This window comes from Colossoma macropomum, unplaced genomic scaffold (genome assembly GCF_904425465.1).
Source record: "Colossoma macropomum unplaced genomic scaffold, Colossoma_macropomum, whole genome shotgun sequence".
NCBI classification, from domain to species: Eukaryota; Metazoa; Chordata; class Actinopteri; order Characiformes; family Serrasalmidae; genus Colossoma; species Colossoma macropomum.
Genome location: NW_023494789.1, coordinates 49,054,923 through 49,079,229, shown reverse-complemented (window position 1 = coordinate 49,079,229; position 24,307 = coordinate 49,054,923). Strand labels below are relative to the sequence as shown.

At 40.2% G+C, this 24,307-nt stretch overlaps 1 protein-coding gene across 1 annotated transcript in view; it reads right to left on the bottom strand.

The window, feature by feature from the left end:
- cntn4 (contactin 4) overlaps positions 1-24,307 on the bottom strand; it is a 298,829-nt gene that overhangs the window by 204,017 nt on the left and 70,505 nt on the right. Inside the window, exon 3 of the mRNA XM_036571557.1 lies at positions 7,232-7,364. Within this exon, the coding sequence (XP_036427450.1) occupies positions 7,232-7,364 (133 nt within the window). The remainder of the gene's footprint in view (positions 1-7,231; positions 7,365-24,307) is intronic.

Here is a 24,307-nt window from a genome sequence, read left to right as displayed (position 1 = left end):
GAACTTAAGGGACTGTAAAAGAAAATGTTACAACCATTTCAGCCAAACAAATTGTATATAATTGAAAACTTTTGGCTGCACTAAACTATAAAACAATGTCTGGACCAGACATGAGCATCAGGTCCTGCTAAATATTTCAGCATCCTACAAAAGATCTGAACTCTCTGAAGTACTAACATCATAAGAACAGCGGCTTCATAACAGAATCATTTTACACGTGTATCTTTATTACTTGAAAAAAAATGATTCTGAGCTTTTGAGTGTTGATTCCAAATATTTGAATTGTGTCGTTTTCATATTCGCTCCCTGCAGAGTTTTCACTCAGTGTGTTTAGTATCAGCAACAATTCATTACTCGAGATTCACCGTCAGAAAAGACAGTGCTGGTGTCAGAACAGCTGATCTGAACAGAAACAGAAACATAAAAAGACGCTGACTCAGTCGGTTCTTATCACTGTAACTACAGCCAGACACAACTGCTCATTACACGGTGTCTCTTACAGTCGCAGTAAGGCCGCCTTTACACGGCAAAGCTTTCATGCAACTTTACTCGCTTGAAACCTACATGAAACTAAATTGCAAATGAAATGCATAATGTAAAGGATCCTGCAACTCATTTGAAACTTAACGGCAACAGTTGCAAGAGTCTCAACTTTGTGAAACAAGTTTCATGAAACAGTCAAAACACATCATGCGTTTGTTTTAAAAATGATTAATTTCGGCAGACAAGAACATAAAAACAATGAAAATGAGATCAGCAAAGCTGGCAGATTTCATTTTGTCATGAGAAACACACAAGAGTGTGGAGCCTTGACTTAGTAAGGTGTGGGAACAAGATAATTAAGTTGTGGCCACGACTTTGTGAGGTGTGGGAACGAGATCCTAACGCATGGCCATAAGATGATCAAGCCTTGACCACAGCTTAATAAAAAACATCATCTCATTCCCACGTCTTACCACATATTAGGATTGTGGCCACGCATTATTTTTATTTATATGGGATGTTACCAGCAGGGCTCCATACAATGATTGAGTCAGTTTGGATTATTATTATTATTATTATTATTATTATTATTATTATTGTTAATATAAATAATAATAGTTCTCTTTTGATAGCCCCCCTCCCCAATTTTACACATGATTGAGTTGCTTTGGAAATGATGATACAGTTGCATCACTGTGTAAATCCAGCCTAACGTGAACAAAGAACAACTGCTGTATCTGTAATTGAGATTTGTGTAAATAACCCTAAAGAGGTAAAGACTGTGTTAGATGGGAGGCAGATTTCCTGAGAAACTAAGTTGAAGATACTGAGTGAAGAGGCTCTTGAGAGAAATCCGGCAGCCGTAATTTACACAAAGTTGTTAAACTTCAATTACACTGTCTTTCCAGCTTTCACCTGCAGAGATGGAGTTTTTCATTAAGTGTCGGCAAGACGGCGGTTTGCATTTCAGCCGCATGCTGGAGTTGTAAAGAGTCTGACAGCGTGAGAGCTAACAGACTCCCGCGTCTCAGAGACTAAGTGTTTTTTCATGCAGGCTTTTAATGGAGATGAAATAAAAGTGGCGTTCAGGTCAGGCAGGTTTAAGTTTTACAGTTTTGTCGCAGGAGTGTGTGTGTGTGTGTGTGTGTGTGTGTGTGTGTGTGTGTGTGTGTGTGTGTGTATATGTGTGTGTGTGTGTGTATGTGTGTGTGTATATGTGTGTGTGTGTGTGCTGGTGTGCTCTTAAAACAACCAATTTTCATGTCATAAGAGACAAATGAGTGTGTTTAGTAGGTAGAAGGTTCAAGGAGGAAATTAATTTCAAAAGGACGAAATGAGTGGATTTAGTAGAATTGTTGAAATGGGCCTATTGTGTGTGCATATATATATATATATATATATATATATATATATATATAGATAGATAGATAGATAGATAGATAGGATCTTGCCTACTCATATACAGAAGTAAGTTATAAAACAGGATTTTCTCAAATTGGAGTTAAAAGTTACAGAGAAAATGTGGCTCCTAACAACCACCTGGAAGAGCTGGTAGAACCCAAATCTGCCCCCATCAGATAAACAGCACTTAAAGCTTTCATCTCTGAGAGAGAGGAGAAAATCAAGCTGCTTCAGATCTGAAAACATCCACAGGTGTTTCTGTCCATCCTTCCACTGTGAGAAGACGACTCAGCGTTGTGGGTCTGAAAGGATGTGTAGCTGATCAAGAAGAACCTCACTGAGAAAAGGAGACGGACACATCAAACAAAGACGCTGCTGGTGTTCTCAGACAAAAACATCATATATTCAAAAATGACACCAAGAACATAGTTTGTTTAGCTTCAAACATGTACGTGTTTTTTATTTATTTTTATTTATTTATTTTTTTAAATATTGTGATTTAGTAAACTGCAATAAAAGGTTAGGTAATTAGGTCATTTCTATCAATGCTTTGAACACAGTACAGTACTGTGCAAATGTCAGAGACCACCCTTCATTTATTTAATTTCCAGTCAAAATGACCATAAAGTACAAGTATTTTTCAGAGACAGAAAAAAGCCAGAAAACATATTTAAAAGAAAACAAAACCCTCAAGAAAGGAATATAATATCAGATGTTTCTGTATTTAGTGTCACCACTCTTCAGCTTTATGTAGGGCTGGACTCAAATATTCATCTGGATATTTATTCGTTGGGTATTTATTCGATTTTTAATTTTGGGATTCAGATTTTTTTGTTTTACTAAATGTAGGCTATCAATAAAGGTGGTTTAGTCCCTACTTTAACGTTTGGGGTTCTTGAGAGAAATGACTCGAGGTTGTGGTCCATAACACAGCTGAAAACAGCGCCAAATACAGTGAGAAGAAACACAGCCCCTCCAGCGCTAACAGCTAAAAACACAGCCCTCTGCTCTACTCCATAAACCTGCACCCACATTCAGGCTCTTCAACATAAAAGTCCTGGCACGCCTGAACCTAAAACAGCCCAAAATAAACATTTCTCCTTTTTAAAACACTGAACTATGTACAGTGTGGTGCGACGACGCCACAGTGTATTTTGTCAGCAAATTCTTCTACTATATTTATACTTTTTAATTGCACTCTTAAAACATGTAGATATATACCGTATATACAACACTAACGAGGTGCTGGACAGCATGAATTCCCAGGGCGGCTGCAAACAGTGCCCCACCGTACTGGACCCTTACTAGGCCAGCGATGCATGCCCTGCTACACTGAGTTAGAACACCTCTGTGAAGCGCCGTTAACCCATGCATGCGCCGTGCTTTCACTGACTAGCCTGCTGCTCAGAGAGACTAGCAGGCCTGGTAGATGGAGCAAAGCTGTGCTGTGAGCACTGCAGCGCTCTGCGAGGAAAGAAGCTAGTCTGGAGACACGGAACTGACAACAGAGGAAGCCTTGATGCTTTCAACATGGACGGCAGATGCAGATTTTCTAAATGACTTTCTCAGCCCCCCTACCCAACACCCCCCCACTCCCCAACAGCAGGGCAAAGCTTTGAATATTCACTGTTGATTACTGTCGAAGCTCCAGAGCGCGAAAAACGGTCCTATCTTTATTTCAGCTTCCATTCTTTTCAGTTTTTCAGAGAGGTTTTTCCACATCTCCAAAGTTCAGCCTTGAAGTTGGTTGATCATCTTCTAAAGTAAACAAACACATTCAGTAATGTTGAGGTCTGGACTCTGGGGTCCGTCCATTGATTTTTCTCTTCCATATGTAATCATCTTATATCTAATCTCATAAACATCTCCTAAAGAATGAATAACTTGTACTTACTGGCTGAATTAACTGGATATTAATAAACAAAGGACGCTCTCTGATTTTGCACGCTACTGTAGGTCCGTGTGAGGAGAAATTGTGCAGGCACTGTAAACGTAACCCCTCCAGACGAAGACCTTAATAGGCTGTTAATGAGAAGTCGCTCGCATTGTTGGAAATCTTGCTGCAATGTTCTGCGAATGTGGCTGAAGGCAACACGTATTACGGTATGATTGAATGTAATCAGCACCTTGCAGCTGAGCCACTTCATTTACTCAGCACATGCTTCATGTGATCGTGTTCAAACAGACATTACGTGGAATTACAAAACCATCTGGCTGCGGAGACAGAGCGACGGCCGCCTCAAATCCCTGTGAGTAACATATACACATCTAAAAATCTCCAACGAAACAGACACGCACCAGCTGTCTTTGTACAAAAGCTGGGAAACACAGGTCTGATTTACCTTCAGGGCTCTCTGAACTTAAAGTATCTGCGGAAGGAATCAGGGGACGTGTGGTTTAGCTTCTACAGCTAAACGGCTAACGGCACTGTAATGAGTGCGGCAGGCATAGCGCAGCGGTTAGCAGCGTAATGACTTCAGAAAGTGATGGAGTTTGGAGCTGCCCAGAGGAAGACATCCACCACGAGGCCAGATGATTCAGCCAAGTTGACGGGAAACAGGAAGCAGCTGATTAGCTCGTCCATTAGGCTAGCTCGATCCGGGGTGGGGGAGTAAATGGACCTGTCTGGCCAAAGCACACCTCAGCTGCAGCAGCGAGGAGGACCGGATTGATCCGTACCAGGCACTTGGCTCAGGCAGAACATACTTGGCTATTGATAAACTAATGAAGCATGTGGTCAAGAACCGCGTTTCTGTCAAGGCGGCGTTTCTTGCAAAGCGCCGAAGAGCCGCACATCTACAGGAGCTCGCGCTCGCTTGGCTCGTCTTGTGGAGAAAAGTAATCAGGAGAGTTCTTCAAACATCATTTAGTTCCTTAATTACCTAATTTATTTCCTTTTATGCTTAAAGCCAGCGCAGTTGGTCCCTGATACCAAAAGGATGTGTGTGTAATGTGATTACATAACTTTAAAAAGTGACAACGTGTGAATTTTCTTTTTTTCAGATCAACGTCCTGACAAAATAATGAACCAAGAACTTTTGAGTGCTTTCCTCTTAAATTGCAGAGACTTTCCTTTCCTTCAAATTAACGGCAGGAATACACGCTGACACTTCACACCACTAAAAGGAGCAGGGGTCTCAAACACAATTACCTGGGGGCCAATGGCCAGGTGGTCTTCTCTAAGGGAGGCAGATTAAAAATGTAAAAAATGAGAAAATAAACAAAATAAATCAATAAAATCTCCCAATATAGGGGGATGTAAGTCAACGTCAAAGTCAAAGTTTATTTAGATCCAGGTCCAAGGCCCAACGAGCGAGCCAAAGGCAACAGTGGTCAGGAAAAACTTCCTAAGCGCACATTTTAGTCAGTATTTAATAACAATTCTTTTGTCACGACAAACCACAATTACTACTTATAATACTAATAATATTAATAATAATAGTAATAATAACAACAACACCAGTAATAATGACAATAATAATTATAGTAGTATTATTATTAATATCATTAGTAGTAGTAATAGTAGAATAAATACATAGCGCGTAATGCGTACTGTAGCAAGCCTTTATTGGCCATGGACCGTCAGGAGGTGTGGCCATGCTAAGTGCCATAGCATCACAGGACCGCGGGACTCACAGTAAGAGAAACTTAAATGTGTAAATAAGTTGCTGTAGTTAGCTTAATGATGTGTATATGCGTGCCAGACTGGGGGTCTAGTGGGTCTGTGTATCTACCACTAGCGTGGAATGTGTGGTAAGAGCTGATGTGCCGGCTTTGTTGGCCGTTCTATATCGCTGAGCGGCGGCTCTCCCCGCTGTCAGGTTCAATAAAAGAGCACTTGCTTGAAGCGTTGTGTTTCCCGCGTCGTCTTCTTCTGTGCCGCTGCCACAATATTTTAAATGTTCAGTTAAATTAATTAAACTTACAAGGACAAACTTTTTTTCCTTCATTTGATTTTTTTTTTTCTTTAAGGTTCCCTTATAATATTTGCATGCTTTTATATAACAAAAACAGTTTTACCTGACCATTTCCCAACCTTAGAATGACGCTTTTAATTAATCTTTTTGTTACTGTGCCTTTAAGACTGATATACGTATGAGCTCTGTTCTAATTGGCTGTGCTCAGAAAGCAGTCCAGGCTGAAACACTCCTAACTTTAGCATTAGTGTGTCGGGCTAAATCACTTCTCTATCTGTCAGTCTGATGGACGAGTCTGGGTTTGGCGAATGCCAGGAGAACGTTACCTGCCTGACTGCACTGTGTCAACTGTAAAGTTTGGTGGAGGAGGGATGATATGGGGCTGTTTTTCAGGGGTTGGTCTAGAACCCTTAGTTCCAGTGAAGGGAAATCTTAATGCTTCAGCACCAAGACATTCTGGACAATTATATGATTCCAACTTTGTGGGAACAGTTTGGGGAAGAACCTTTCCTGTTCCAGCATGACTGAGCCCTCAGTGCACAAAGCAGCTCCATAAAGGCCTGACTGGGTGAGTTTGGTGTGGAAGAACCTGACTGGCCCTCACAGAGCCCTGACCTCAACCCCATCAAACACCTTTGGGATGAACTAGAACGCAGATTGTGAGCCAGGCCCTCTCGTCCAACATCAGTGTCTGACCTCACAAATGCTCTTCTGGATGAATGGACAAAAATTCCCCCAGACTCTCCAACATCTTGTAGAAAGCTTCCCAGAAGAGTGGAAGCTGTTAGAGCTGCAAAGGGGACCAACTCCATATTAATGCCTATGAATTTAGAGTGGGATTCATAAAAGCTCCTGTATGTGTGATGTATAGGTGTCCCAATACTTTTGTCCATATAGTGTATATACATAAGTGCATTAGTATTTGTGGCATCATAAAAACAGTGAAGTTAGCCTCCACATACTGTCGCTGTCAGAGCAAAGCCTTGTGTGCCCAAAATGGTAACTTTACAGGAGACGGATAAATACATTCATTTTGGACCATTTCTGTTTTTGAGTTATGGAAATTAGTAAAAATAATAATAATAATAAAAAAATGGTGTGGAAATTGATAATTGATATGGACCCTTTAATAGTAGAATTATATGGGACTCTTAATGTGATAGTGTTGATGTTCCAGCTGAACATGCGAGAAATGGATTCTCAGTGGAATCAGTTGATAATGGATTAATTTGGTTCGCTCTATTTTTTAATTATTTTTAACAACGTAATCATCAGTCTAACTGTAAATCTATGACAGGCCGTATGAAGCTGTCTTGCAGGTTTGGGGACCCTGCTTTAGACCACCTGTCTGCCGTTCGAGTGCGACTTCTTCACCAGCTCTCTGAGAAGGTAAACGGTGCACGACTGGTCCAACATGCCGGACGGCTCACCTGTAAAAAGGCGGGGGCTGTCCTTGCGCTTCACAGCTAAACACCACCTCTCGGCTCTTCTCCATGGAGTCCACTGGGAAAACAATGCTGCCCGGCTGCTTGGTGAACACAGGACCCTGCAGGACGTTGTCCACTGCAAGAGAGAGAGAGAGAGAGAGAGATTGAGAGGCTCTTACATACACACAGCCGACCTGCTCACAAGACAAGCAATCAGTAATTGGTGTTGAGTGGACCAACACTAGTAAACCATTAGAGAGAGGAAACCACAAGGAGACAAAACATATCAATTAATTCCGCTCGACGCCATCACGGTCGCATCAGGAGGATCGTTGGGGGACGGAGATGCAGCTTCAGAAGCTATTTAGATGGTAATAGGATCGCGGCTGATTTGTACTGAACAACATTTAGGGGATGCACTGACATCTGCCTATTGTCAATTTGCGGTACCTTTTTAGCGGATGCTGTAGGATCAGCGAACGTGTGGGCAATTAGAGCTGTGGTTTGCCGCTCTTGATTGTGGTTTGAGTCCTCTGTCTGAAATGACACGCCGAAGAAATGCCTCCACCGCAGCATGGGGGGATGCTGATGTAAAGGCTTTCACTGCACACGAGCTGCTGTGTCTACATGAGCTGCTGCTGGCATGAACAATGTAGTGGTTCTAAATAAAGTGCATGCTGTCAAACTGAGTGCCAAAGTGTACGTTCTTCAAACTGATACACTGACGCTCTCAATAAAAAAGGTCATCCACCAATGTAAAAGCGGCTAACTCGTCTTATTTCCGTAAAGTTAGCTTGCGTTCATGATCAAAACCCAAACATGTGGCTATTTCAGCCGTTTAATCTGCGCTTCTCCATTAATAGCAATTTCTCAGTGCTGCTGTTTGTATCTGATATGTAAGCAACGCCAAAAATTGGTCGATTTTTATTCAGGTCGTCTCACAAAATACATTTTTGACACATTAATAGGAACACAAGCCACACCTCAGTTGCATTTCATCATTAATCTGGTTAAACAAATCAGTTACAGCAGTTCGGTATGTGATCTGTGCGTGAGCTCATTCATCTTTTATACAGTGATAGGAAACACGGTAGCTCACAGAAAGCTCCGGTTCTACATGCTGATGCATTTCATAATTACATACGCTGCATAATTCAGGGTGTGAGATGTAAACAGAGTGATTCAGAGTGGTTTGGTGTGAAACGGTTCAGTTTCTTTACAGTGGTGGTGATAGGAACCAGGGGTCGCCATGACTACAACACAAATATACATAGACATTTTATTTACCATCCAAAACCACCAGTGAACCTACCTGTGGAATGTTGATGATGGTAAAATAGTGGTAAATTTAAAAAAAATATGTTTTTTTGGGGGACTACTTTGCCTCACAACACCCTGCATGTACTGTACCTCTACGAATGTATTATCTTTAAGCCTCACAACTCTTTTTAGAGACATTAAAGACTCATGCCATCTGGTTCCCATCGCCAGCACTGTGAACAAGGTTCTCTAGAATGGAGCATTTTATATCAAACCACTTTCATACGATCATATATATATATATATATATATATATATATATATATATATATATATATATATATATATATATATATATATATATATTACAGAATTTAGGGAAAATAAACCAGATTTATTAGCCCCCATGGAACATACTTGCTTCCACTTATCAGATGACCACAAACAAGTTGAAACAAGCCCAAAGTTTTATTACACACTTCTATAACCTAAGAATAGCTCAGCCAGTTTGCATTGAAGTTCCTGTAATCACTGAATAATAAGCCTTAATATGTAATAAGCCTGAGATTTTAAGAGGTTAATGCACGGAAAATGCAGAATAGGTAAAATAGTGGGAAAAAAAAGGTTTCCTCAGGAATTGTTTTGCCTCACAACACCCTGCATGTATCTCTCCACCATAAATAGATTTAAAAATGAGTTGTAGACCAAAACATTCTTTAAACAACTGAAAATCAGACGTCTGAGACATCAGGCAGCAACTCTTCAGACGTCTGGTTCCATTCACCACCACTGTAAACCACTCAGTTTATCTAGAACGGAGCACTTTGCATCAAACCACTCTGAATAAGTTTGTTTACGTTGTAATAATTTAAGTATGATAATCTTTTTTCACACACTGGTGGAATTTTCCTCACGACTGATTCTCTGTGACTTTGTAGAACTTCGTCAGGGTCATTTTAAGCAAAACCAAATGGGAGCTGCATTCAACGGGTGCAAATCCAACATGCAAAGCAAGTCCGGACTGACTTTGAGATCGGGTTTTAAAGCAGTGTGAAATGCTCTAAAGGTCAGCTGGCTAACTCTCCAGCAGCGGGGGCTGATCATTGCCAGTCCAACCCCCAGAACTGGCGCAGCTGATTTGAGTTCCACACAGAAAGAGCAAAAGCTTTTTAGCAGCAGGAGGTCTTGGTGCAACATTGGGCAGTAAGTAAGTAATGGGAGCCCCCAAAAAAATCACTCTAGCCGTTTGTGTTTATTCCACACATGGTTTAAATGAGCAACAGCATATTAAAATAAATAAATAAATAAAGCCTGGCGGTGGAAATCATTGCTGCTGTTCCACAAGCTGTTTCTGGGTGCAAGCTGCATGTTAGCCACACGTCCTTTGTTAGTGCAGTCTATGGATAGTACTGATGCTAAAAGGTACTTTCATTTCCAGTGTATGACATCAGTATATAAAGTTTACAAAGAAAACTATGAACATTTACAAAATTAGCTAAATTTGCAATATGTATGACATCACCACAGCAATACAATTAAATAAATTGCTTCATAAAGTGTAATTAAATAAATTCAAATAAACAAAATAGCTGAAGTAATCATGTCTGTCAAACAGAACCAAATGGAAAAACTTACTTTTACAGTATTATAATCCATATGTATTAATCAGGTTAGTGTGAAGTACAAACTCCAAAGTGCTAGATAATTATTGATTACTGATAATTATAAACATAATGGTAAGTTCTGAGTCAGTTTAACTAAATTACACTGAAATGCTAAACAGGTTCTAGATTTTCTAAGAAACAGAATCTCATAAATATTTGGAGGAACAAGGTGGTAAAAACATGTAAGGTTGTTTTAAGCAGGAACGTAAATCAGAAAGTAGTGAGTGAGTCATATGATGGCACAAAGTTCGAGGATGGGCTCCCGAGTGGCGCAGCTACGATCTATTTAAGTTATTTTTGTCAGATTTTATCAGTGATTTCTGTTTCTGAAACGTTTATGTGGCTGGTAGTTTCAGTTTTATAGGTCTTTCCCTATTTAAATAGAGAGTTCTCTGGTCTCGCATGAGAGGAAATAACTGCCCAGACGCATTGTTGTCCACTGAGAAGACAGACTTTTGTATAAGGACCTTGATAAAACTCTTCTTACTTAATTCATGTGCAATCTTTTTATGTCATACAACTACCTGGAAATTTACTTACCCAGTTAATACCCAGAACCTGTTGGTATTTCAGTGTAATTCAGTCAATCTGCCTTGGAACATGGTAAAAGTACTCAGTGCTAAGCTTTTGTTTAATATTTTTTAAACTTTAATAAAAAATGTACTGATATCTGAGTATTTTGTACTTGCTTCCAGCTCATAGCAGTAAATGTTGCAAAAGTTGCATAAAACTTCAAAAATTAGACTTTGAACACAGTCAGAATGAAAAGCTTGCCATGCATGGCTGGTATAAATGGCTACACTGATAAGACAGGAGGAGGTAGCAGTGTGGCGCAGAAGCATTTTGGTTGCCTCTTCAGATCTAAAACGCACTTAGCTGGTCTTTAATGGAGAAAAAAACAAGCGTCCCACCATCGAGGTGCTGCAGTGATCCTTATAGCTCTAGTACAATCTGCAGAATCAACAGTGTTATTAAACTGAATTGCACAGAATTGCATGTTTTGGCAGCCCTAGTGTGAATGTTGTATTGAGCAACTATGAAATAAACGCTGAGTGACAGAACATCAAGTCAATAAAGCTTGAATTTTGTGAGGATCCCTATTTTTTGTGCTCATTTAAAAAACTAAAATACTCATATTAGGACCAAATACAATTTTATGACTGTTTAAAATGATTATTTGCTTCATAATACATAATCTGTGCTCGAAGCACAGCTGGTTTATTGCATCCTTTGGCAAAGGACGAGCCCCTAATCTGAACTCCCTGAAATCAGATTAAAATCTGAAGGATTATCAGTATCTGTGATTAATCCAATCTCACTGTTTTATTTGAAGATGCCCTCTCATGGGGCGCTGATAACGCTGATAACGTTCTTCCGTTTGGTATTTCATCTGCCAGGTAGGAAGCAAATGTTTTCTGTGGGGGAATTTTAATTCACGCTGCAATCACGGATTTGTAGAATTTCATCAGATTTATAACATCTACTGATTCCTGGAGATAACACCTTTTTGATCAGCTCATGAGCTATCAGATCTAGTACCTGCACAACATCCACTAACATACAACTGCTGTGCTGAGAATAGTTTATTTCCAAAAATAATATCTGGTCAGCGGTGGTCCTATTGTGATCTCTTTCCTTAGATGAATGGAGCAGAGGGGGGCTGAGGAACTGCAGCAACAGATGGGCTACAGTCTGTAACTGTAAACATACAAAATGGACCTATACAGTAAATGTTTATGATAAAATGGTTAATGAATATAGATACAAGGTGAACCTACACCTGTCACCATTATTACATAATTGCCTGATCACAATTAATTTCCACATTTGTCAGCTTTCACAATCATATACTCAAATCTCAACAAACAATGTGAACTGGGTTCATTTTCATTGGTTGGTTTGAGGCAAATATGTACATGAAAAAGCAGAAAACACATTTACTGAGACGCCACAGGACTTACAAAATAATTATGATCTTCTCACTGATGGTACTACGCCTTTAGAGGGTGGCGGTGAGTGACATTTGATGTTTGTTGATGACGCCTTTAGAGGGCGGCACTGAGCAACGTGTTAATGACGCCTTTAGAGGGCGGCGCTGAGTGACGTTTGTTTATTTGATGTTTGTTAATGACGCCTTTAGAGGGCGGTGCTGAGTGACGTTTGTTTATTAGATGTGTGTTGATTACGCCTTTAGAGGGCGGCGCTGAGCGATGTTTGTTTATTCGATATTTGTTAATGACGCCTTTAGAGGACGGTGCTGAGCAACGTTTGTTTATTTGATGTTTGTTAATGACGCCTTTAGAGGGCGGCGCTGAGCGACGTTTGTTTATTTGATGGTTGTTAATGACGCCTTTAGAGGGCGGCGCTGAGCGACGTTTGTTTATTTGATGGTTGTTAATCACGCCTTAAGAGGGCGGCGCTGAGCGACGTTTGTTTATTCGATATTTGTTAATGACGCCTTTAGAGGGCGGCACTGAGCAACGTTTGTTTATTTGATGGTTGTTAATCACGCCTTAAGAGGGCGGCGCTGAGCAATGTTTGTTTATTTGATGGTTGTTAATCACGCCTTAAGAGGGCGGCGCTGAGCAACGTTTGTTTATTCGATATTTGTTAATGACGCCTTTAGAGGGCGGCGCTGAGCAACGTTTGTTTATTCGATGTTTGTAAATGACGCCTTTAGAGGGCGGCGCTGAGCGACGTTTGTTTACTCGAGCTGAGCAGTCTTAGTTGGAAGAAATGCAGCTAATTTGTTCTCTTTAGACTTGTACTATTATATTGTTATTCACAAATATTAATGTGGCAAAAAAGACAGCTGAAACTGAAGAATTCCTCATGAAATAGTGATGTATATTTGTGTGATTAAAAACAGGATGGTTTTGGGATCTTAGCTGTTGATTCCCTAATCCAGAGTTTGAGTTTTGGATTTAAGGAGTGAGAGCTCAGCCCACTGTTGATCTGAAATGCCTGTATATGGTATTAAACAACAATCTGTCAGAAGTTACAGCTAGATGACAGAAAACGTGGCGCCTTTGCACATCTGAAGACTAAAGTACATTAACACTGGTCCTGCTGACGCTGCTGATGCTGATCCATAATATTATTTGTAATAATAGCATCAGATTCTAAGACTCGTCCTGTTCCCTCTACATGATGATTCTGCACTGTACCTTTCCATTGTGCTCACAGACTAACCACCTTGCACAGCAGAGAGAAAACTGCTATTTGTGCATGGCATTGTCCCAACTCTCTGTTAATGAACAATGGGACTTCTACACTATTGATTACCGCACCGTGGAAGGTCATCTGTTATTTTTCACAGAGCAAAGGGAAAAACTATCAGGAATGCTGTAATTTCCACTGTATGAGAATTGCTCTAACCTCCATCACTGCCAACACACTTAATAATTAAATTCACAAGAATATTGTAGAAAACTTTATGAAGTAATCCTGCTGAGAAAGCAATCTACTGCTGATGTAAAAGTACATCGTAATGGCCTTGCCGGACTTACTGTAGAGCCTATAAGCGTATATGACTTTAACCTTTATTGATAAAAGTATGTGGTCATTTTCTATGAATAATTTTGCACTCGTAGCTTATTGAAACTAGCAGAGAGTTTGTGGGTTCTAAACTTTCCACATTCCACATTTGTGTTTGCATGTACAAGAAGAGACGTTTTATTATGATTTAAATCTGATGCAGACTCAAACCTGTCAAAACAGAATGTAAATCAAACGCAAATGTATTACTTAACTATGTGATAAATTACACAGTTGTCATTATTAACACAGTCAACGTAAACAAACTAACAATGAGATAGATTATTAAAAGCACTGACTTCTTTAAAGCTATTAACGCATGTTTTTTACCCTTCGAACCATCCATAGTAGTGCAGGCTGAAGCCCAGCTGCAGCGCACTGTATGTTTCTGTGACAGAATCTGCTAAAATGGCTTTTAAAGCCTTACATTCAGCACCTTCCTCAGCGTAAAAGTTGGATTTAAGTGAAAATAAGAGAATGTGTTCATTTATTTCAGAAATTGAACACACTGGTGTAAAATATAAAGCATTTTTTCGGCTTGTGCAAAAGTTCTGTTATTTTTAATATTGTTTTACATTTATATAATACAGGGTGATTCAAAAAGATTCATCTGATTTCAAAATGATTCATTTCACTTGTAAATCGTTACAGATCAATGCAGTAAACTGTAAATGGTTTAAATGAGCATAAAGTTTATTATGTAATTTTACAAGGTCTCAGTATGAACCTCTTCCAGCTGTACAGACAACATCAACACCATAGTCAAATTCATCCCATACTGGATTGAGCATGTCGGGTGTCGCTGCACTCACGGCTCTTTCAGTGCGATTTCGGAGATCATCCAGTGTTGTGGAACCAACGACGAACGCTCTGAGCTGTTGGAGCTTCACTGCCCACGAAAATCACACTGCACAGTTATGACGGATTCACTCTTATTGAAGTGGAGAACGCAGAACGCTTTTCTGCTCAGGGGTCTCATCTCCTCTCAGACTGAAGGGAGCCATCTTCTGGTGATGGTCAGAAACTCTATGACCCCCTCTTTCAATTGGATTTTGATTGGTTCCTCGGCGCCTCACGGGTGTAAAAATATGGCGCTTTGAAATCGGATGAATCTTTTTGAATCACGCTGTATATTTCTAATACAATATTTATATTTTTTATATTTTTAATATTTAAAAAATATTTTTTAAATGTATTTTTTTGTTATTTTTTTTCGTTATTTTAAACTTAGCAAATAAATAGAAATTGTGCACTAAACTTGCATGAAAATACTATATTTAAGTGTGTTCTCTGTAAAGGATGTGTAAACCTATTTTCACTAAGATAATCAACAAAACGTCAGCTGACTGGGCTTGTTTGCGATAAATACATTCTGATGAAGCTTATTTGATCCACTCATATATCTACATCAAAACGCGCTGCTTTAAAATGCACTGCTTTCAAAGGCAAAAAGCTTTCTTCAGGCACTAATTTGAGCAAATGCAATTAATCACAATTAACTACACAAAAAATAGATGATTAATTGACATATAAGGCTTCTAAAGGGAGCGCCTATAGATATCTGTTTATAATCCACTTGATTGATTCGCTCTCCCTGATAAACAGATGTTGACTGCGTTTATTGACGACATTGGGGAACAGCATGCAAATATATTCCATGAGTCACTTTACAAGCTTTCAGCAGGTGAGACGTGTGAATCCCTTCATAAAGTTCATCTGCATGTGTTGCTCCTTCCGCCGTCTCGGTGTCGGCAAACAAGCGAGGAGGATTTTCCAGCATCAAGGCTGCTGTCTGAGATGGAGAGGCAGAAAAGAAAGTGGTCGGATGCGCGAGCTGTTCACTGCTAGCGCTGGATGGCGGCTCCAGAAAAGCCTCGGCTGCTGTAATTGGGCTTGTTTGGTTCTCGTGCCGCTCACACTAATTCCCTCAGTGATATGACAGCCTACTGTTTCTGTGTCCAAGGTGTAGAATCTCTCAAGCCTGCACAGTGGCCTCAGCCGTGAACCTGGAGAAAACTACAGGGGATCTGAAAGGGGAAAAATATCAGGCTGACATAATGACATTGTTGACATTTACGCGAGCCGTGTAGCTTCTAGATTAAAAACGAAGGCGCTAAACGTGACTTGTGTCATGGCTGCACAGCATCATGAATAAAACGGAAGCCAATAAATTGTCAGGTTTAATGTAAGGTACGTTTTACTATGCAGGAAAATATGTCACACTTGGACAGGTGTAGCTATGAGAAGAGGAAGAAGTGTTATAGAATCAGTGCTTATAAGGCAACACCTGCATAAGCTGGTCATCACAATTCACTAAAACCTTCTTACAGCTGGGTGGTATCCTTTCGCTTCATACCTTCAAACTGTCTACCTTCAATTGCTAAATGTTAAATAGTGCTGCTAACTAGGAGAGAGGAGCTGGTTAGTATTATCTCAGCTAGCTTGAAAGGAGCTCTGCAGCTCTGCTTCCCACAGAACATGTTCAATTCTGGCTGCACTGCTGCCCAGCTGCTATGCTGGCTATGCTGCCATGCCACTCTTACCGCAAGGTAAGATATACGGCTGAGCTCAGAGGCGTCTCCTTGGCACAGTAACCAACGATCCAAATGCAGATACTCAGCAGTGCCGCAAGCTAACAATCATACAATATTTATACACATAAGTATATGTGGGTATTATAAGGATAAGTAATTACAGAGTACATATAACAGCATTATGTAATCGAGATTAACAAGCAGTTACAGTTCCAGAAACAAGGCAGTAATCAGATAATAGGAAAAGTATAAAAGCTAGCCGGATTCCATTATCACTCACACATGAAACATGATTTTCGGATATCTTTGTCCAATGAAGACATTCTTTTTTATTATGCGTCTAAACTGTGGAGCTCAAATCCACCTTATATTAGACAGTCAAGCTCAGTGCTCACTTTTGAGAAGCATCTAAAACCGTATCTCTTTAACTCAGCATTTAATTTATACGTCTCGTGGTGTTTATCTTTTAATTTGATCTGAGTCGTTTTCTTCATCCAGCCATCCATCCATCATCTAAACCGCTTATCCTTCTGGGTCGCGGTGGGGTGCTGGAGCCTATCCCAGCTGTCATTGGGCGGAAGGCAGGATATACCCTGGACAGGTTGCCAGTCCATCACAGGGCAGACAGACAGACATACACTCACACTCACACCTAGGGGCAATTTAGCATGTTCAATCAGCCTGACTGCATGTTTTTGGACTGTGGGAGGAAACCGGAGTACCCGGAGGAAACCCACGCAGACACGGGGAGAACATGCAAACTCCACACAGAAATTACCCTGGTCACCCGGCCAGGAATCGAACCCAGGCCCTTCTTGCTGTGAGGCAACAGCGCTACCGTGCTGCCCCGAGTCGTTTTCTTATGATTCTAAATTAATACTTGTCCTTGTATTACTGTTAAGCTTTATTACCTGTCTGTAAAGCACTTTGAGCTGACACTGGCATGAAAAGTGCTATATAAATAAAAATAATAATAATAATAATAATTATTATTATTATTTTTGCGGTGTGAACTGTGTGACAAATATAAAAGTTTTGCATTATTGTGTCTTTTTTCCACCTAAAACGAAAGTGACTGCTAAAGCAGACGCTCTGAAGTTTACACGTTTACACGACTTCACGCAGCCTCTGATGAGGTATATAACAAAACAATGGTAAACAAAGTCCTACATATACCTCTTTCTCCTGACTATAGCAATGTATCTGAGGTGTTCTACTTATATAGCTATAGTGAGCTAACTTAGCAGCAAAATTGGCCACAAAAAGAAAACAGTTCCAGAAATGACGAGGTAATCATCTTCAACCATTCATCCTGGACACCTACTGCTGTAAAAGGCAGGACTCTGGTTAATTAGCCATTACCTGCCATGCTGTACTGTCAGCTATCAGTGAGTTAACTAAGTTAACTGTCTCTGGGACATAATGCTTCCTAGCTGGCATCCCAACTTAAATCAAATTCTGGCTTCACTACTGGCCGTTATATGTAACCTGTATCATTTTGTTTAATGTAACAGTGAAGACTTTTTTTTTTGTCTTAAAAGGCTTGATAGAAGAGTGATGGACAGTAGTCATATTACATTACATTAATTTGGGAATCCTTTGGATGAAATTACATTTAATCAGTAATCTGTATTGAAACATATTTTTAAAGTGACCCTCCCAAACCTGCATATAAGGTTGTAAACTGAGCTGCCGGTTTAGCTATTTGGCACTGCAGGCATCTAAGCTAGTTAGAGACTTTCTATACCCCAACTCATTGATTGCACACATTAATTCACACAGCTACTGGCTGTTTTACTGGCCTAGAGTGCAAGATAACTGGACTGAAGGGCTCAGTGGAATGGTCATTCTTTAGAAACTGTGTAAAAATAAACTCGTGAAGCTTTTTAGACAACCATCTCACACTTCCAGGCTAACGCTGCCTTCAAACTGTCAGAAATGTATTGCAACACATGAACGACACAATGTTGGATTTACTAGTGGGAAACTTTTCGATGAACTCTGAGTTGTGTCAGCAGAAAAAAGCTGCAGACAGTTGGACTGTAAGCTGGTTGTATTTTAGTTATTCAACAGCCAAACATGAACACTGCAGGCTGAAATCACCCACACGCTACAATATAAAAATAAGCGCATGTTATGTGATGCTTCAAACTGGATACAGACGTTACTCATCTCATTAGCATCCTCTGCTCATCATTTTGTTGCAGTAGCACAACATAAACAGACTCTATTTAATGACTGGAAAACAAAAATAAACTAAAAACATTATTTCCAGTTAGGGGTGAATGATTTGGGGAAAATATCTAATTGCGATTTTTCTTATGCTAATATTGGGACTGAAATTTAAATTGCAGCTTTTATCTATGAGGTATTATACGGAAGTCCAGAGAGGCCATGAGGTAGATATAATTTTCTGGTTTGTTATCTTGAGATAACAAGTTAATTATCATGTAATCACAAGATAACAAAGTTGTTCTCTTCAAATAATTAGTTATCTTGTTATCGCGAGATACCAAAAGTTGTTATTTTGAGATAACACGTTAATTATCTTGTGATCTCAAGATAAGAGTGGTTTTCTAGAGATAACAAGCTAATTATCTTGTGATCTCAAGATAAAAAAGTTGTTATCTTGAAATCAATTATAACAACAGCTCATGGCCTCTCCAGACTGCCGTAGTATAAGGTTCAATCCTGTTTTTTTTTTTCTTTCTTTTTTGGCCAAGAAGTTTAGAATATCCACCTTTTCTGTCTTGAGGTTTGACCCCTGAATGAAGTTTGCCAAACTGCCAGTAAGTCATGGTTGTGATGTCACAACACATGGAGGTTTGGTTGCCTCTGATTGGTCTAACTGTATTTGATAACGTAGACTATAATTAAAAAAAATTGCAGCTCTTGCGATTTGAAAACTGCACTTAAATCGCGATTTCGATATAAAAACGATGAATCTTTCGGCCCTATTTCCAGTGCATCTATCTTGTTCCCATCCAAAACCACTTGGAACACAAATTAAGTCATACTCGCCACCTCTGAAGTCATAAGTAGGAACTTTCGAGGACTTTGAGGTGGAATGGCAACCATTGGATTATAACACAGTGAGCTTTTGGGAATGCCTGATATTTCAGTGGATTAAAGAATCATAACATTGTCCTATAATGGTGTTTACTGCACTGCTCATGAACAATAATGCATTGAAAATTCTATTTTTTGACAAACAAACATTGAATTTCTTTTCTGATCCCAGTTGGCAGCCCTAACACACACGCACACACACACAAACACACACACACAAACACACGGAGTCAATTCAGTACATTCATATTTAGCATGAGAAACATTCGACAATGCTTGCATCATGCTATGCTCCTTGGCAACCCCTAACCGTGAGCCCAAAACACAGCAGCAATTCAGCAGAGTCGAGGGCGCAGCGTGGAAACTTCCAGAGGAGCGATCCTGCCCCATTATTTAAGGCCGCCGAGAGAGAGCAGCGCGGCGAAGTTTTAATTAAAGCTAAGATCTTTGGAGGGAAGTTAAATGACAGAGCCAGCGCAATTATTCTACAGCAGGTGCGGCGCGCCCTTCGGGACACGGTGTCTGTTCACCGCTGCAAGAGAGCACCTCCTGTTTCCACCTCACGCATGTGTGTTGATCAGCTCGACGTCTCGGCCCAACAGCTAATATTATTAAAAAAAAAAATGGGTTTGGTGGTGTCACGAGAAAAAGAACATTGACCTGTTTGGGTTTTATCTCTATGACAGGAGGACAGGAGCATCTTCCAGCACCTAGAGAATCACAATGGCACAGCTTTGAAACACCGAGCCTCACTCATTTAGCTAGAACGTGCTGTGAATGCAGGCAGAGAGAGAGGGAGAGAGAGAGAGAAAGGGAGAGAGAGAGGGAGAGAGAGAGAGAGAGAGGCGAAGACCGATTCGTCTGATTGCATGAATAAAACATTTGCCGATATGCATGCGCTGGAGGACTGAGGAATGTGTCGAGCAAGCACAAACAAAAAAACAAAACGAAGCGGGTGAAGAACCAGAGAACAGAAAAAAGAAAAGAGAGAAAAAAAAAGGTGGAGGTGGAAAAAGAGAAAACAGGGCTGGTGGTGAATCGCTGACATCACCAATTAGCAGGGGCTTGCCGGCGCTGTAGTCTGGGGACGCGCGCTCCTTCATCCAGCCGCGCGAAGAGTAATTGCGTCCCCCGAGATGGGGCAGGTGAGTCCACCTGGAGCAGGATAGGGGCTTCTGTTACTCAGATACAGTCTTGCCTTTCATCAACAAGCCCGCCTCGCTCCTGCTAATGCCGCCATCAACAAGATATCTGGGCTAATGAAGGCTTTAATGGAGTCAATAGCGCGGAAACTGGAAGGGGACCGTCGCGAGGAGGACGTCGCCGGGAACTGCCAGATTGTTTTTCACAGAGTCAGGAGCTTCTTGGAATATCGCAAAGAAATGCCAAAAGAGCGTCTCACGAAAACATTGATTGGTCTCTCAAGCAGGCCGAATGGAGAAGATGGAGAAAAAATAAAATAGCGCCGCAACCGATCGGGTTTCTGCGGTGGGCAGGCAGGTCAGATCTTTCTGGGGTCTGATCTATTTTGAATAGAGTGCCTGGACTCAACGGCCAGAGATATAGACTAGATCAGAACAGTGAGACCAGGTGTGGAGGGACCCTACAGGGGAGACATACTAGCAGAGAACTGGATAGAGTTGCTGGAGTTGAAAGATCCTTTTTCAATACTGTAACATCGCAATATAACCCCTTGCCAAGCCATGGGCCTGCCGGCGGGCCCAAAGTTTATTACACACTTCTACAACCTAAGAACAGCTCCATTAGTTTGCACTGAAGTCCCTGTAGTTACTGAATAATAAGCCTTAGTATGTATTTTTCACTTTCTTTTAGTTCATTTCTGGAAACGCTCCACACTTTTGCAGGTTCTGGATAATGTCTGTTTATGGCACCTCTAAGACAGAGGCTTAAGTAGAGAGTAAAAAAGAGATCAGAGGTGAATCAGGCTTATTTTAGATGATACCTGACCCATTAACCCCCAGAACCTGACAAGCCCGGTACTAAAATCTGCTCCTTTAACTCTGCCGCCAGAGGAGTTATGCTATATGCATGTCCCAGTTGGCTGCCTTTCAGAACCAGAGCTCTACCATGTTTCCTACCACTGTGTAAAAGATGTATGAGACTTCCTGTATTGTTTGATGCACAATGTTTTTTTCTGAACTTGTGAGCTCATTCAGATGGGTAAGAGCTTATTATTGTTGTGTTTAATTGCTGTAATACAAAAGTGCAACTGATATGTGCCTCTTATTCCTATTCATGCGTTTTCATGTTAAAAAAGGTACTTTGTGACCCAGATTAAGTACAAATCTCTAAATTTACACATCAAAATAAAGGCAACAGCAAGCAAGCATGAAAAACGAAGTTATTAACAGAGAAGGGCGGATTAAACGGCAGAAAAAGTTTTGCATCAGCCTTAAAGTTGACCTAAAATCAGAAAGGACATGTTTTACCTTGTTAGTTCATGTTCTTGGTCATATTAAGCACAATCGACTGTGTCGTATTATTCAAAAGACAAAATCCTAGTTTGTCCGTAATCTTGGATCGAACTGTAGTGACCTCCAAACGCCTTCTGACATTTGGCTATATCAGCCTTTTTCCAGCCGCAGGAAAAAATGATACAAATCAACATTGTCTTAGCATGTTTTCCTTCCACTCCCAATCATCAAGCAAGAACACCCATCATCACATCCCGGCAGCACGTAGGTCAGCTATGCCAGTTGGTTAGCCAACTGCTGACAGCTTCCCTTCTTCACAGGCCCTGCTCTCTGCCTTCACTCTCCTCACCTGAGTTACTCTCACTTTCACTTTCAGTTTTTGACTGTTTGTAAAATAATCACATCAGTTGTTTCAGTCAGTTTGCGCTGGCTTAACACCAGTGAGATCGCTCAAATATCTGCCAGCGTTTGTGCTGTTTAGTTACACTTTCACACAGATTTATTTGAATAATAACCAGATGGTCTCTTTTCTCTTGTATTTGCAGTGAAAGTGTGAGAAAAGTGAAAGTAATACAGATGCTAAAAGGCCAGCCTGCTAACCGGCGCTTCGCCTCATCCACATCTCAAAAAGTAAAACAAAATCAAGCTTTTGAAAAATAATGAATCATTTTTTAGAAACTACAGGAAATTCACAATTAAAACGTAGTACTTCATTTTTGACAAAATCTTTTCATTTTTATTTTTTAAAAGATTTTTGGCTTTTCTGCAAAATTTTGCTCAGTCAGAGTTCACTTTGAAGCATTTTCATGCTCCAGTCAAACTCTGAAGAATAAAATCATGTCCCGCACACAAATATTCCCGACTTCCGATTCATGTTGACTTTAACCCCTTAAATGGCCAGTTTTATTACACTTCTACACCCTAAGAACAGCTCAACCAGTCTGCATTGAAGTCCTAGTATTTACTGAACAATAAGCCTTAGTATGTAATAAGCCTGAGATTAACTGAATAAAAGCCCGGATCAGATCGAGACATCACTAATCATGACAACCTAAAACTGACTCTGTTGTTCTGGGAGCCAGAGAAGAGGTGCCCAATACTGTAGAAGCCCACTTGGTCTATAACTAACAAGTCTACAGACAACTAACCAAACTGACCGGTCACTCTTAAAAAGCAAAATTTACACAAAACTGGATGAGACAGGAGAGCGGACAGTTACCCTTCATATCAATAAATGCTTACAGCAGATAATTCACTGCAAAAATAGTAACTTGTCAAGCGTAATGATCCATTATATAGTCAATATATCTATCATTTCTTGTTTTGAGATGGTTGTGCTCTTATTATAAGATTATCTATCTTATTTTTAGACTTAATCAAGCAAAATTATCCACTATAGTGGCAGAAAACTTTGCCGGTTTCAAGCACATTTCTTACAACAAGCACAATTATTTGCCACTATAGAGAGATAATTTTACTTGATAAAATTACCTAAAACAAGTAACAAATATTTGAAAATAAGTTGAATTATCTTAAATAAGCTTACAACAATCTCAACAGGACAAATACTACATTTATTCAATAGATTTACAATAACATTACTTGGCATGATACCAGTTTTTGCAGTGCAGCACTATTGTGAACACTTAACATTTAAGCTCTCTGTCTGTTGTTGGCTCTCAAGTCTGAAATGATATATGTAAATGATCTAATATGGTGAGTTCCATAACCTAGAAGATAATCCCCCATACGGGTCACGGGTCACTCAATCATTAGGCTGGAAATCTGTGTGGTCATTAATGATATATTGATGTGCGCCACAGTGGCGGTGTGATCTTCTGCCAGAAGGAGGCGGCAGCCTGAGACAAACAACTGCTGCAGAGTCATCACTGAAAAATGGAAGGCAGTGAGAGCCATGATAGAGCCATCCAGTGGCTTCAGAGGCCATATTTGACCACAGGCTACTGCTAACTGGCAAGTAGCTGTATGGACTGATCCAGTATTGCAAATATGCTAATTAAGATTCATATAAAACCATTTCAGAGCTCATTAAAACTAGTCAGTATATCAAAAGCCTTTTAGGCCTAATTTGGGCCTAATCCTGTTTTACCCCTTGCCTTTAACACTTAGCCCTATCCTTCTTTTTCCGCGTTCACGTCTAGGGGCAGGGTGTCCTGACTTTTGCTAAGCTGGAGGGGGAGGGTGAAGTGTTAGGGCTACATGGCCCTCCAAACGGAGGTTTTTCAGAGGCTCCAAACAGAGTGATATAAGAAGAAAAGAAAAACCAGCAAGATGGCTGAACAAGAGACCAAAGAAACCCACAAATGTGAGGAAAATTACGATTGCGATAATTACGATTCTGATAACCGCTGTATAATCTTAGTTTAACGTTGTTTCAATGTACTATGGTCCTTTTTCTTCAACAAGCATAAAAATTGCTAGTAGTATGCTGATGTCTCGGTAGCTAGCTAGCTAAATATCTTGTTCCACCTTAAATGGTCAGAACTGCTGCACCATTTAAGGTGGAATGGGAAAATCTGAACAAGAAGCTGGCGAATTGCTGACTGCAGCTTCATATCA